Genomic DNA, 14,249 nt, shown 5'->3' with positions numbered 1-14,249 from the left:
TTAATCAGCTTTTGAGTTTAAACTTATTACATTTGCACAAAATATGCTCTTTAATTTATTATACAATTTAAGTGCAACCATTTTATCATCTTTAACCTTCAGGGCAAAGATGACGTTTATGATCGTATGCTGCTAGACTACTTCTTTTCTTATCATCAATTCATCCATCTATTATGCCGAGTTGCAATCAACTGTGAAAAATTTACTGAAACATTAGTTAAGCTGAGTAAGTATAAAAGATGAGCAGTAAATTCCACTGAATTATTTTAAGCCCCTAGCCACTCAGGAAGGGAGACCAAAATGAGACCATCCTTTTTTTCTTTTTTAAAGTGACTGTTTAAAAATATTAATTATTCTTGGGAACATTTTTATTTTTATTAAGAAAACACCAACTTACTGGTTTCCATTGAATAGTTCTGCCCAGAGTTTCAGCTGGCCTATAAAGGAGTGTGGAGTAGGGCTGATCACTTTGTACATAGAAGCCCAAGTCCTCCTCCATCTGCCCAGCAGAATTTAAAAACAAATACCAAAAACTACTCTGCTTTAGGGAGGCAGGCTTAGAGAGGTGGACTTTCCCAGCCCTGATCTTGAGGATAAGATGAGATCTATAGTGCCAGCTGTGCTTTGGAGCTGGCAATGCCAAGAGCAAACTGAGTGGGCTTGCCAGGATGAAGCAGAGGTGCATATATGAGTAAATTAGGAGGTAAGTCTCATGACATAGAGAGATGAGTGAGAAGAAAGGAAATTTGATAAGATATGAGAAATAGTAAACAAAACCATCAGTGAGTTATAAAAGGGCAAAAAACTCAAATTATTCAAGAATGTGCCTGAGACCTATAAGAGAATTGCTCCCTTTGGGTGACTTTTTCTAGCTGAAAAGTCTTTAGAAGATATGTCCCCTCTCTTAGGACCTCCAGAGTTACCAGGGTCTGTGTGGCCTGTGAGTCTTACTTCTTACGGATGGCCCAGGATCCTCTCCCAGTGTTCTGTAGTTTTGTTTCAGAGCATAGGAAGTGAAATGCTCATGGAACCACCACCCAGGTCAAGAAACAGAATATTGTCACACTCTAGAACTCCCCATCGTGCTCCTCTTTAATCACAACCCCTTCCTTCTATGGAAGAGGTTTTGATCCACTATAAGTAGGGCAAAAGATGTGAACATACCTTAGGTTCCATTATCCAAGAAGAAGGAAGTGGTAACAGCTGTCAGGGATAATTCCTCTTCAGAAAAACCATCTTATTGGTAAGTGATTAGAGTGTCTTCAGATTTGGAAGATTGTTCCTTCCACCTGTTATCATTAGCTGGTTTTATACATATGTGGCTGAAGTGCCAAGTGGGGGCTGTGGGTGGGGAAGCACATGATGAGATTGGCCATTTCATGATTACACAGTTCATTCATGGCACTTGGTAAAAAACTAAAACCTAGCAGTGGCAGTGATCGAGTGTGAGAAAATGTCCAGGAATTCTGGTAACACAGCCTTGTTCCCAGATAAGAAGGGGGACTTCTTAAAATGCTGACCTTAAGAAAAGTTCTTGGTAATTGTGTTCACGTGATTTATACCAAAAGTTATGTGAGGAACTATTTTGGCTGCTTGAACAGCTGTGATCAAATAGTGAATGTTGTACCCTCTTTGGGACTGTCTTTCCTCATCAATACAAATACATGTTTCAGGGAAAATAAACATGGAGGCGAGGAGGAAGGGAAAGAGGACATACACTTAGCCATCAGCATTAGCTAAATCAACTTTCATATTTTATATTCCCATCCCTTTAATAACCATGAAGCACTGTTGATGCTGCCTCCTAGTGGTTAGTGTATGAGGATGGAAATACTCTCCCAACTGCATCATCGTCCACATTATGATAGCCACAAGCCATATGTGAGTGTTGAGAACTTGAAATGTGATTTAAGAAATGGAATTTTCATTTCATTTCATTTTAACCAAACTTAGCCAGATGTGGCTGGTGGCTGTATTGATACAAAACAAAGCCTTCACAAGTTGAGCAGGTTGTACCTTTTTTTTTTAATTAGTTAATTCATTTATGTATTTTTATTAGGATCCTCCTACTCTGCCATCTTCCCTAGAAGTCATGGTTATCTCTTAATGCAGAAAATTAGACATTATTTTGAATATGAAATAAAACAAAGACCTAAAAGCAGTGCTTTCCTTATGTGTCATCTGAATAGCGAGAGTACATCCCAGTGTTTCAGGTTAACTCCTGCTTTCAGTTGCAATGATTATTTCCAGGGAGAGGCACCTAGGAGAGAGCTTGAGAAAGCAAAGCCAGCCCACATTGACTGTAATAGGGAGCAGGCAAATTGATAAGGAGTTTCAACTTGTATAATTTCTTCAAAAACTTATATTTGGCAACAAGGAAAGATCAAATTTAAACTGGTTGTGTCCTTAATCATTTGAGCCTTGAGGTTAGATGGTCCAAGGGCCAGAATATTGTGACCACAGGTGGGGTTGTCTCAAGACCTATATGATTGTAGGTCACTTCCAGTGTTGACGAAAAGTCTCTGGTAATTCTTATGGATAACTAAACAGATTTTAAGATTTGTTGGGAGACAAAAAGGAATTGTGTAATAATTGTATATTAGAGTTACAGGTGCAAAACAGTAAAGTGTGGGTTGGAGTGCTTTTGAAGTGGAGGTAGGCATGGGGCTACGGAGACACAGAAGTGGGGGAGAATTTGGGGAGAGTGAACAAAGCTACTGACTTCCATGTGAAATAATTGTGTCTGAAATTACAGTATTTTGATATTTAAAAATAGTGGAATTTAGCCAAAAAAATTCTAGAAAAGAATAAGAGGGACTGGCACTATTGATTTAAAAAAAAAAAAACTTACCAAAGATCAGTAATTTTTTATTTTATTTTTAAGATTTAATACATACACATATTCAAAATAGCAAGAAGTACACATCACAATATCACAGACCTATCCCCCACTTTTATTAAATTTTTTTATCTTTTTTTGCATAAAAGCAGCAAATATAGGTTTATTTTCTCTTCTTTCTTACATAAAAGTGAATTACAGTGTTTAAAACTGTGTGAAGCAGATATGAAAATACATGGGCAGAAAAACATACACAAGCAATGGAAAACAGCCCCAAATAAACATAAGGATACATGGGGGTTTGGAGTCAATTAAGATGACCTGTCAGATTTGTGGACATTGTATGGTATTGAGAGAATCAGTCAGCTACTCAGGGAGAGAAGGGGCAGGACTTTAATATCTTATACTTAAATAGATTACAGGAGGATTAAAGATTTAGCTGTGAAAAATAAAGTCATAACAATAAAGAAAAACACAGAATCACATAGTTAGCACCTTGAGATTTGAAAGACCATTAAGCAGGACACAAAACCCATAAACAATAAAATAAAATCTTTGGCAGTGTAAAAATTGAAATTACTACATGTTGAAAAATGCCATCGATGAAAATATAGCTAGTGGGGAAAATATTTGCATTCTTAACAGATAAGTGGTTAGTATTGGCAATATATAAAGAATTTTTAGGATTCAGTGAGATGGGAAAGGACATTAAGTAAAATAAGTAAAAGGCCATCAACAGGCAACTTCTTCACATACAAAACAAGTAAATGTGTTGTAACCATATGAGGATTTTCCCTGCCTTACTAATCATGATTTCTCTTTTCTCTCTTTTTTTTCCCCCCAACTATGAGATAAAGTTTAGATGGTATGCATAAACAGTTTTGGGAAAGAAGAGATGTTTTAATGGAGTCAATTTGAGGAGGCATATTATTAACATTATCACTTTATATTGTTCATGACCCTTGATCCCGCAATACCAGATCTAAGAATCTACCCTACTCTACTCATAAAAGTGTCCAACAACATGCATAGGGTGTTTATTTTCACTCAGTTTGTATTGGATAAAAACTGGAAACCCAGATGTTCAACAATAAGAGTTGAGCTGAGTAAACCTGTAATTTATTGTATAGTCTTTAAATAATTCATGTGTATTTTATGGTCTTTAAAAAGATAGGACCTTAGATTACATGAAAAAAAGCAAATTGGAAAACAGTATGCAGAATGTGACCACAGACTTAGAACAATAGGAAAAATCACTTAGTACATGTTTAAAAAAAAACCAAACCTAGAGGCTTATACTCCGGTGGTATAAGGATAAAATTATGGGTTGCTTTCATTGTCTGGGTTAAATGTCTATAAGTTTGAAATCATTTGCAATGATCATTTGTCTTGGGGGTGGCGGGGGAACAAAATTTTTAAAAGTAGTAGTATAGGAAGATCGCCTGGCTGGCTTATTAGTCAGTTAAGCATCCGCTTTTTTTTTTTTTTTTTTTTTTGTAATTTTTTTTTCTTAACGTTTATTTTATTTTTGAGAGACAAGACACAGAGTGCAAGAAGAGGAGGGACAAAGGGAGAAGGCGACACAATCTGAGGCAGGCTCCAGGCTCTGAGCTGTCAGCACAGAGCCCAGTGTGGGGCTTGAACTCACGAACCTTGAGATAACATGACCTGAGCTGAAGTCAGATGCTCAACTGACTGAGCCACCCAGGTGCCCCAAGCATTTGATTCTTGATCTCCGCTCAGGTCTTGATCTCAGGGTCATGAGTTCAAGCCCTGCATGGCTCCACACTGGGCATGAAGCCTACTTAAGAAAAGTGGGGGGGGGGGGGGGGGGGGGGGGGGGGGGGGGGGGGAGTAGTATAGGAAAAAAAAAAAAAGTATAGGAAACTGCTATTGCAGACTCCCAATATATTTTTTTAAGTTACCAGGGTTGACGTGCAAAATTAACAGTGAGATGCTCAAGTAAAATTAAATGACAAATTCCTAGATTTATAAACAATTTTCATTTTCAGAGATAAAACAAGAATCTGTCACTTTTATTATTTAACATTGCTTTTGACAATTTTGTTAATGCCTTAGTAAATGAAAGTAAAAAATACTAAAAGGAAATTTTTGCAAGTAACATTGTATATACCTAAAAATCTAAAATCTTCAAAATCTCTGGAATTAAAAAATTAGTATAGTTGGTAAAAGTAAACAAATTAGAAATTCATCTTATCAAAAACACATCTGTGGTTCATGCTTTACCTTTTTTGATGTCCTGATGCTACTGACAGCCAGTTAGCTGTTCCCAAAAGACGTCTTAGGGTTAATGAATATACCAGTTATTCAGTACAGATCAGAAGGCAGTGTCTACCAAGGGCAAATCCATCTATCCCAGGCTAATACTTAGTAATTGCATTTAATAGACATATTTATAATTAGCAGTTCATTACAAGTTAATTCACAAAGAGGAAGAACTGGCACAGTGATCTGAATACTCTGTGGTAGGGCAAGCAGATTTTTTTCCAGTAACCAACATGGGAAGCCAAATAAATAGCAATAGGTTGCTTAATGGGTATGAGTGAGAACAGGAGGAATCAGAAGAATCAGATGTGTGATATTCTGTGGCTAAGATGTCTTGATGATTCATTCCTGTAGTGAACCATTAGTTGTGGGCTTTCATCCATTGACTCCCACTTCCCATGGATAATGCTTGGATGGGCTAAACACTGCTACAGAAAACTAGACAAATAATCTTAACCCAATTCAGATAGGAGAGACCCTAAGCAGTAAATATACATATACAATACTTCATCCTCAAAGCAATCATCTGAATTACCATTCTACCTACAAAAGCAGTTTTTAAAAGATTTTTAATAACTCATCTAGTAGCTTCTACAGTATAAAGTGTTATTAATGAGGAAAAGTTATTTGGAATAGTTTTGGATTATTGTATAGTACTTCATAGATGGGGTGGGGTAAGGACCCGTTGAGGATGCCTGAAGTCACAGGATAAAGAAAGATAAGTGGACGAACCCAATATGTCTTAGGCCTACTCATCCTGATTCTTGAAACAAGGCTTGGACGTGTGCCTTGATTGCGTCGGGATGCCTGTGCTTTGTAACCAGTAAAGCACCCCAGAACGTATTGGAGGAATGTGTAGAGTAGGATGGCATTGGCCTCTACCTTGAGTTACAGAGCCAAGATACCCCTGATCCCTCAGTGCTTTGTGAAAATGCTAGACTAGAAAGAAAGTGATACTTTGTTGCTCTGAAGGGATGGCCCTCCTTCCAAAGGAGGTGCACCTCAGAGAGGAAATAGGGCTGCGAAAGAGGTTTCATTAGCTCACCATGGTGGCGCAGTGTTTTCCAGAGTGTAGTGTATATAATAAGATGGTCCAGGGAAAATAATTGTATATTCATAAATAGGTATGGATCTTACAGTGTCACAAAAATACAAAACTAGTATACTAAATTTATGACTTCTTAGTTCTGTTGCCTAAGGCTGATGTAGTATTAGCCTCCCTAAGTGAATCTAAAGAATAGTGTTAAGTAAACAGTGTACGTGATAGGCACATATGAAAACACTTAGGAAAATGGCATGAATGATTGAAGTTTGGGGAAACACTGGTTATTGAAAAGATTACAGGCTTCACAATCAGATCTACCTGGGGTAGATGTTTTGCTCCCTGGCTTTTGGGATGAACCTGAGCAGATTACATAGTCTCTCTAAGCCTGATTTCTTCATTGAAAAAAAAAAGGGAAATGAGGATAAAACAATGCTTTTGAAACATTGGAAGTGATGTTAGATTAGGGATGACCTCCACAGTTTTTTGTTTGTTGTGGTAGTGCTGGCTTTTTTGGTAGTTGTGGAAAATAGGAATAAAGATTGTTTTGTTTTGAGGAATAATTAAGAAAAAAGAATAAAGACAAAGACTAGAGAAACTTACATTGTAATGTGCAGTCTACTTTCACCTGGGAGGGTTTAGGTCAGGGCAGGATTTAGGGGTTGGCAGACTTCCTGCAAAGAGTGTACCTTGCTGGCCATATGTATGATCTGCATCACATACTCTTCTTTGTTTCACTATTCCTTTTGCAATCCTTTAAAAATACAAAAGCCCTCCTTAGCTCACATGGCCATACAAAGATAAGTTGTGGACCAGAATTGGCCTGTAGGCCAAAATTTGCCACCCTTTGCTGTATTTTTATGGGTGATTATGATGCACGGACATGGGAGCATAGAAAGTCTTACCTGTACCTGACAGTTTTGATGACATACCCTTGTTTGCTTATATATATTGTGATCTTATAGTGGGTAAATGCCTCCAGCCCCAACCAGATTAAGTTAGGATAAAAGAGAAAGATGATAGTTTGCTTGGGGATCTCTCTACAAAGGGTTAATCTTGACAGGAAAATAAACTTAACCCACAAAAGGGAATCTTGGCATCCTTGGATGACTAAATTGGATGACTGATCTGACTTTCTTGTCTGTCTTAAGATTTTCTCTTAATCCTTGGCTCATCCCAGAGGTTGGCAAATAATAATAGCCTGCATTCTCACGTTTTTGTATAACCAGTGAGCATACCTGCACGCTGAGAGTTTTTACATTTTCTAATAAATACTGTTATTCTAAATATTTTTGTGACATGAAAATTACATGAGAGTCAAATTTCAAAGTTCTTAGGTAAAATTTTATTGCAAGACAGCCACACCCATTCGTCTAGTGTTGTCTTTGGCTGCTTTCACACTACTACTGCGGAGTTGAGTATTTGCAATGGGGATCATTTGGCTGCAAAGACTGAAATATTTACTATTTGGCCCTTTACTTTAGAAGTTTGTTGACTTCAGGTCTAACTCAATTTTTTCTTAACTTGAGGGGGATAACTTTTATTACTTTTATTATTTCTCCTTCTCCATGATCATATTTTCGCTGGAAGTGGGAGTGTGGAAGATGGGAAATTTACTTACAGTTGTGCTTTGAGAAGTAGGGCATAGGGCAGGGGAACACATTTCTTAAAGATAATACTTGACATTTGGAATAGTCCGAAAGAGGAAAGGTTAAAACTATTCAATAGAGGTTCCAAATAGAACACTGACATACAGCTAAGTATGGTCCACCCAGAAGAGCTTGGGGACAAGACTAGAAGCTGTTAGACTCAAGAGCAGTGTCTATGTAAATCCACATAATTCTCCGTGTTTTCGGGGAAACAAGGTAAAAGAGGAAGGACCAGTATATTTTCTAATTCTCCTCATCCTCTCTTTGACCTTGCACCTCTCCCTTCCAGCTTAGCTAGTCCATGAAAATTATCTAATATGCAGGGTGGTACCTTAATCCAAGAAAGCTTTGGAACCACTTGCAATAATCTTTATTAAATTGTCCCAGATAAGGTTCTAACACTTACAAAGCAAGTTGGTTTAAGTTACCTCAGATCCTTTTGGGAATGAGGTGTGGAATATGACTAAATTCAAAGTATACTGCATTCTAAATTATTTCACTGGTTAAAGCATTGGAATGAATTCTTCCCCTTTAGGTATTCTATAGATTTCTAAAACATGTAGAAAATACTCATAGTTGTGACTAGAAATACCTGTAGAATTGTACCTACAAAGTTGAATACCTCAGTAGTATAATTTATAATTATAACCTATTCTGATTTCTTTTCAAATATTAGGTGTCCTAGTTGCCTATGAAGGTTTGCCACTTCATCTTGCACTGTTCCCCAAACTTTGGACTGAGCTATGCCAGACTCAGGTAAAGAAAATGAGTTTTAGATGATTTGGTCTTTCATCTGCTCACCATTTGGTCAGTAATTTTAGGAACACTAGGTGGAAAAATTGGGGAGGTTTTAGAATCTTAGGTAAAATATGATTAGTGGAAATAATAGCTATTAAGTATTGGACATCAAGTTGCCCTTTGAGGGTTTTTACTTCAGTAGATTTGTATCACAGGATTTTCAGATAAGCTAATATATTTGAATTTGTAATTTATAGGTCAATATAAATAGTTGTGGTAAAAGTCCAAAACAGGGAGGTATTTTGGGGGAAGTCCTTTACCTGTCCTTTACCTTTACCTCTTACCTGTTACCTTGGAGTAGGTTTTCAAGCGTCTGATGTACTTTTTTTTACCAGCATGGTCATTGAGAACAGGAAACACTATATCCTACCTACTTTAAGTATCTTAAGAGCCAACTCTTTAAAGCGGGCACCTAAATAATGCTTGTTTCATTCTGGGGGAGAATGGCAGAGAGGTGGGGAGAAACCAGATTGGTCCTAAGATTTGATTCATTCCTTGGACCAGGCGGATTTAGATCCTGAGAAAACTTGGTTTCCTGACTGGTTGCAGCTGCCCATCCTCAGAGGAAGAGATGAGTTTGTTTACTTTAGCCTAAACTTTACCCACATTACAGTATCTGAAACACTTTATGCCTCTGGTACAGCCTCCTGCCTGGGCTGTAATGCTCTGTTTATTCTCCCGGTGGATGTGTGTCACACGGTGCTGTAATAGTTGTTTATCTCCTCACAAACTGAGCTCCTCAAGTGTAGAAATGGAATCCTCTCTATCCCTTCAAGAAATGTCATTTTATTCTCTGTAGTAGGAATCTTTAAAAGGCTAATTTACATTGATCACATGGCGTAGTACATAGGAGACTTTGAGAAAATGACTTCCTGGGGTTTTTTCTTTGTTTTGTTTTTTTGTTTTTGTTTTTAGCTGAGTGGTTAATTCAGTAAATGGGAGATCTCTGCTTTTTCCCTCTGCCACTGCTGCTATTCTTTTCATTCTTGATTTGGGTAGTCACTTTTTTTGGTTTCTGTACTCTGCCACTGGCTATTGCTTCCCTATTGTTTTATCTACTGCAGCACTTTACTGCTCCCTTAATTGGCTTGTTTTCCAAAGAATCCACCATCTCCAAAAACTTCCTTTAAAACAAAGCCAAACTGTCCAAGGCTTCCAGTCTGCCAGCGTGATAGAAGCAGCCGTCAAGAAACACAGGCAGCAGGCAGAGGCTCTGGCTGGTAGAATTAGGCAGATTTTCCTGACACCAAGCATCTGAAGAGCTGGGTCCTGGTCCTATTCGACTTCTGATTTTTTGGAGGAACTTGAGTGACTTACCAAGTTGCTTACTCGAATAAAATAAGCATATACCTGTACATATTATCTAAACTTTGTCCTGTTTTATTAAATCCTCCATTTTATCTCCCATATAAATGATCTTTTATTAAAATACCTATAATCTAGAGAATAGATTTACTTAAAGATATTTACTACTTGTGTTGAAGAGTCATGACCATTTAAAAACAGGGGAATGCAATTTTAGTAAAATTTCTTCTGTATTTTGGGAACCACTAATTCTTGGGAGGTAAAGGAGGTTTGCTGTTTACTTTGCAGTATTCATGGGGGGTGGGGAGGATATTTCCAAACAAATTACTATTGCTTAACATTTTAATTCCTTTTATGGAATAAGTTTAATTCTTAAAATTTGTCTTTTTTCTGTATATAGTTTGGTTACCTATTATCCATTAATTGGTCCTCTGCAAACATTCTCATCCTATTTGCTGGTCTTAATTTGTCCAGTCCTTATTCCCTCATTTAATGCTAGATAATAAAGTTGCATTTCTTTGGAAACCTATTTGTTCCTTTTGCCCTTCAGACTTGTTACAAGTCTCTCTTCCTCTTATACTTACATGTAGAGTCCAAGTGACTAAGACTTGTTTTATCGGGAGTACAGTTACTATAACTGGAGTTAGAAGTGGTCTCTGAAAGGACTTAAATGACTTTGGATGTTCATCATAAGCAGTGTGTAAGCCTTGCAGTTATTTCAGTGCTCAACCATCAGTACTTCTTCTCCCCTACTGTAGTCTGCTATGTCAAAAAATTGCATCAAGCTTTTGTGTGAAGATCCCGTTTTTGCAGAATATATAAAGTGTATCCTGATGGATGAAAGAACTTTTCTAAACAACAACATTGTGTACACATTCATGACACATTTTCTTCTAAAGGTATGTCCTACCTTTGAAAACTCATTGTGTTACTTCTACCTAGTTAGTGGTTGTGTTTTCATGGTGTTGGTCTTTTGGAGATTTGTTTTTAATCTCTTTTTCTCAGGTTCAAGGTCAAGTGTTTTCTGAAGCAAACTGTGCCAATCTGATCAGCACCCTAATTACAAACTTGATAAATCAGTATCAGAATATGCAGTCTGATTTCACCAACCGTGTTGAAATTTCCAAAGCAAGTGCTTCTTTAAATGGGGTAAGAACTGGGGGAGGGATGTTGTACTTAAGAACTTTCCTTAAATCACCTTTGGCTTTAGTACTATTTTACTATCATAACTTCTTCAAACTCTGGAAAAACTACCAAATTTCTAAAAACATGTGTTCACTATGGGCAGTGAAACCATTAAGAGGAGACATTCCTTTTATCTCTACTTGTTTACATTTTTTGAAAACATTACTTGTGATGTTTCTGTTATTGCCTGTGGCTCATAAATAACTGAAACAATCAGATTAATGATCCATTGATTATAAAGGCAATTAAACCTAGGGAATTAGGTGCCTTATATAGATTTCCATGATACCCAGAGGTCATACAATAATGGAATGCTAGCACATGTCCAGCAGCAGTTTTCCAAGTAACAAAATGTTGCTTAGATGCCAGAACAGGTTGCAGAGCTAGGTGAGTTAAGACCTTACTATTTGTGACATTCACCAGAAATCAGCCTATTTGAGAAACTGATTTCTAGATTGAGGCCTTAATTTCTCACGGATAATATCCTAATGCTGGCTTTCTAGTTTTAGCATTCTCTAAAAATGCAAAAGAAACCAGAATGGATTCCTGGAAAAGTAAATGTGTGTTAAACTATAAACAGCTGTGTCAAAATGTTAGCTTTAGAATTTGACATGTTCCTTTCTGGGTTTACAGGATCTGCGTGCACTTGCTTTGCTCCTGTCAGTCCACACTCCCAAGCAATTAAACCCAGCTCTAATTCCAACTCTGCAAGAGCTTTTAAGCAAATGCAGGACTTGTCTGCAGCAGAGAAACTCACTCCAAGAGCAAGAAGCCAAAGAAAGAAAAACTAAAGGTTAGCTTTGTGGACTAATATTAATTATACCTTCAGGGTGGGAGAGGGGGAAGAATACACTCAGTGTAATTGACTTTGTAAGAGCTGTCTGTTCAGTTGGGTCTCCTAGGTATAAATGCTAAGAACAAAATTTCCCGCAAACACCCCCCCGCCCCGGTGTGATCTCAATGACTCCTTTCAGAGAATGATGTTCATTTTTACAGATGATGAAGGGGCAACTCCTGTTAAAAGAAGGCGTGTTAGCAGTGATGAGGAGCACACTGTAGACAGCTGTATCAGCGACATGAAAACAGAAACTAGGGAGGTCCTAACCCCAACTAGCACTTCAGACAATGAGACAAGAGACTCTTCAATTATTGATCCAGGAACCGAGCAAGATCTTCCTTCCCCTGAAAATAGTTCTGTTAAAGAATATCGAATGGAAGTTCCATCTTCGTTTTCAGAAGACATGTCAAGTATCAGGTCACAGCATGCAGAAGAACAGTCCAACGAAGGTAGATTTGAAGACTGTAAAGAGTTCAAGGACCTCCACTGTTCCAAGGATTCTAACCTAGCTGAGGAAGAGTCTGAGTTCCCTTCTACTTCTATCTCTGCAGTTCTCTCTGACTTAGCTGACTTGAGAAGCTGTGATGGTCAAGCTTTGCCCTCCCAGGACCCTGAGGCTGCTCTATCACTCAGTTGTGGCCATTCCAGAGGACTCTTTAGTCACATGCAGCAACACGACATTTTAGATACTCTGTGTAGGACCATTGAATCTACAATCCATGTGATCACAAGGATATCTGGCAAAGGAAACCAAGCTGCTTCTTGACATTAGATGTAGCATGTCTACTACTTTTAAGGTCCCTTCTCTCCATCCCCCACCCCCAAAGCTGTTTGTATAAGTTTTGCTTATTTCTGTTTTTGTGCTTCAGTTTGTCCAGTGCTCTCTGCTTGAATGGCAAGATAGATTTATAGGCTTAATTCTTGGTCAGGCAGAACTCCAGATGAAAAAATTTGCATCTTCAGTATACTTTCTAAAGGGCAATCAGATAACGGATATGTTTTATGTAATTAAGAGTTCACTGTAGTGGCTTTCATTTAATATGGCTGTCTGGGAGGAACAGGGTTCCCTGGCCCTGTACAATGTAATTTAAACTTACAGCATTTTTACTGTGTATAATATGGTGTCCTCTGTGCCAGTTTTGTACCTTATAATAGAGGCAGGTCGCCTCCGATCGCTGTGGTTCTTATTATCAAAATTAAGTTTACTTGTATACGGAACAACCACAAGAAATTTGATTCTGTAAAGAATCCTCTTTAGCTGTGGCCTGGCAGTATATAAATGGTGCTTTATTTAACAGAATACCTGTGGAGGAAATAAAGCACACTTGATGTAAAAATAATTGTTTTATTTTTATTGACATGACTGATTGATTGCTATTCTGTGCACTTAATTAAACTGATTGTGATGACTTTTCATTTGTTTACATTTAACATTGCTTTAGTCTTCTCAGATGAAAGTAATGAGGACACTGAGCGGGAGGGAAGCATTTCTCCATTATACTCTAGTTCCTTAGTGCTGGCGGCGATCCAGAACGTAAGCTGCCCCGCAGCCTGTCGGTCCTCCGCCCGGAGTGCATAACCACTGCAGGGAGTAGCCTGATGACAAGGCCCAAAGCACCTCACTCCAACATGCTTCTGAACACATGGCTGCTATGCTACCTAAAGAGCTACAGACCTTAAAACCCTGAAGTGAAATAAAGGAAAAGTATCGACATGCCATTTATTTTTTTGTCTTCCTGAACTAAAACTACAGCTCAGAGTGGCTTGCCAGGACAAGCTTTAGTGGGAAACTTCAACTATCTGTACTCAGAGGCTCAATCTGTTCCCAGAGGAGCATCTATGGGAGGTAAGGTTAATACCTAATTTCCACATTGCTTGCTACTTTTAACCCAATGAGAGTCCAATCGTAGTAAAGATTCAAACAATGTTTTGAATTCTGTAAGAGGTCATGGATTTCATCCAATATAAATTAAGGGTGTTTTCTTTTTTAAAAGGATTGAGAAGAGGTAGACTTACAAAATCTTCTAATTCAACCATTTAGGGTAGTCAGCTTCAGTAAACATTTTATTTCTTCAAAATGCTGCTTCTGCCAACAGGATTTCATGCCCTCTTCTTTACAAACAGGAACTCCTTTACAGTCCAACTGCAATTCCGTTTTGCCCTGGAGTAGGCACAAAATTCAGTGCAACTGTCGCATGGTGTTCTAGAAGAAAAAGAAGGAGCTTATTACTGCATTATGAAAACTATCCATACAGTACTACAACTGGCTTATTACAGTCGAGGTGGGGGGAGAAATCTTGAGTGTTT

The 14,249-nt window shown here is 37.9% G+C and overlaps 1 protein-coding gene across 9 annotated transcripts in view; it reads left to right on the top strand.

Annotated features, from left to right (window-relative positions):
* Positions 1-13,358, top strand: part of USP34 (ubiquitin specific peptidase 34) — a 251,154-nt gene extending 237,796 nt beyond the window's left edge. For 6 of the 9 annotated variants that reach the window (XM_043603460.1, XM_043603458.1, XM_043603461.1 and 3 more), the window contains 6 exons: positions 103-226; positions 8,493-8,572; positions 10,678-10,818; positions 10,925-11,068; positions 11,738-11,897; positions 12,101-13,358. In XM_043603460.1, the coding sequence (XP_043459395.1) occupies positions 103-226; positions 8,493-8,572; positions 10,678-10,818; positions 10,925-11,068; positions 11,738-11,897; positions 12,101-12,708 (1,257 nt within the window). In that variant the 3' untranslated portion in view covers positions 12,709-13,358. Of the gene's footprint in view, positions 1-102; positions 227-8,492; positions 8,573-10,677; positions 10,819-10,924; positions 11,069-11,737; positions 11,898-12,100 lie in introns of those variants that run through there. The other 3 variants (XM_043603465.1, XM_043603464.1, XM_043603466.1) reach the window with 2 other exon arrangements.
* The last annotated feature ends 891 nt before the right edge of the window (positions 13,359-14,249 follow it).

The sequence above is a fragment of the Prionailurus bengalensis genome, chromosome A3 (assembly GCF_016509475.1).
Source record: "Prionailurus bengalensis isolate Pbe53 chromosome A3, Fcat_Pben_1.1_paternal_pri, whole genome shotgun sequence".
Classification (NCBI taxonomy): Eukaryota; Metazoa; Chordata; class Mammalia; order Carnivora; family Felidae; genus Prionailurus; species Prionailurus bengalensis.
The sequence above is the reverse complement of the archived record's forward strand: the minus strand, read 5'-3'. Positions and strand labels throughout refer to the sequence as shown.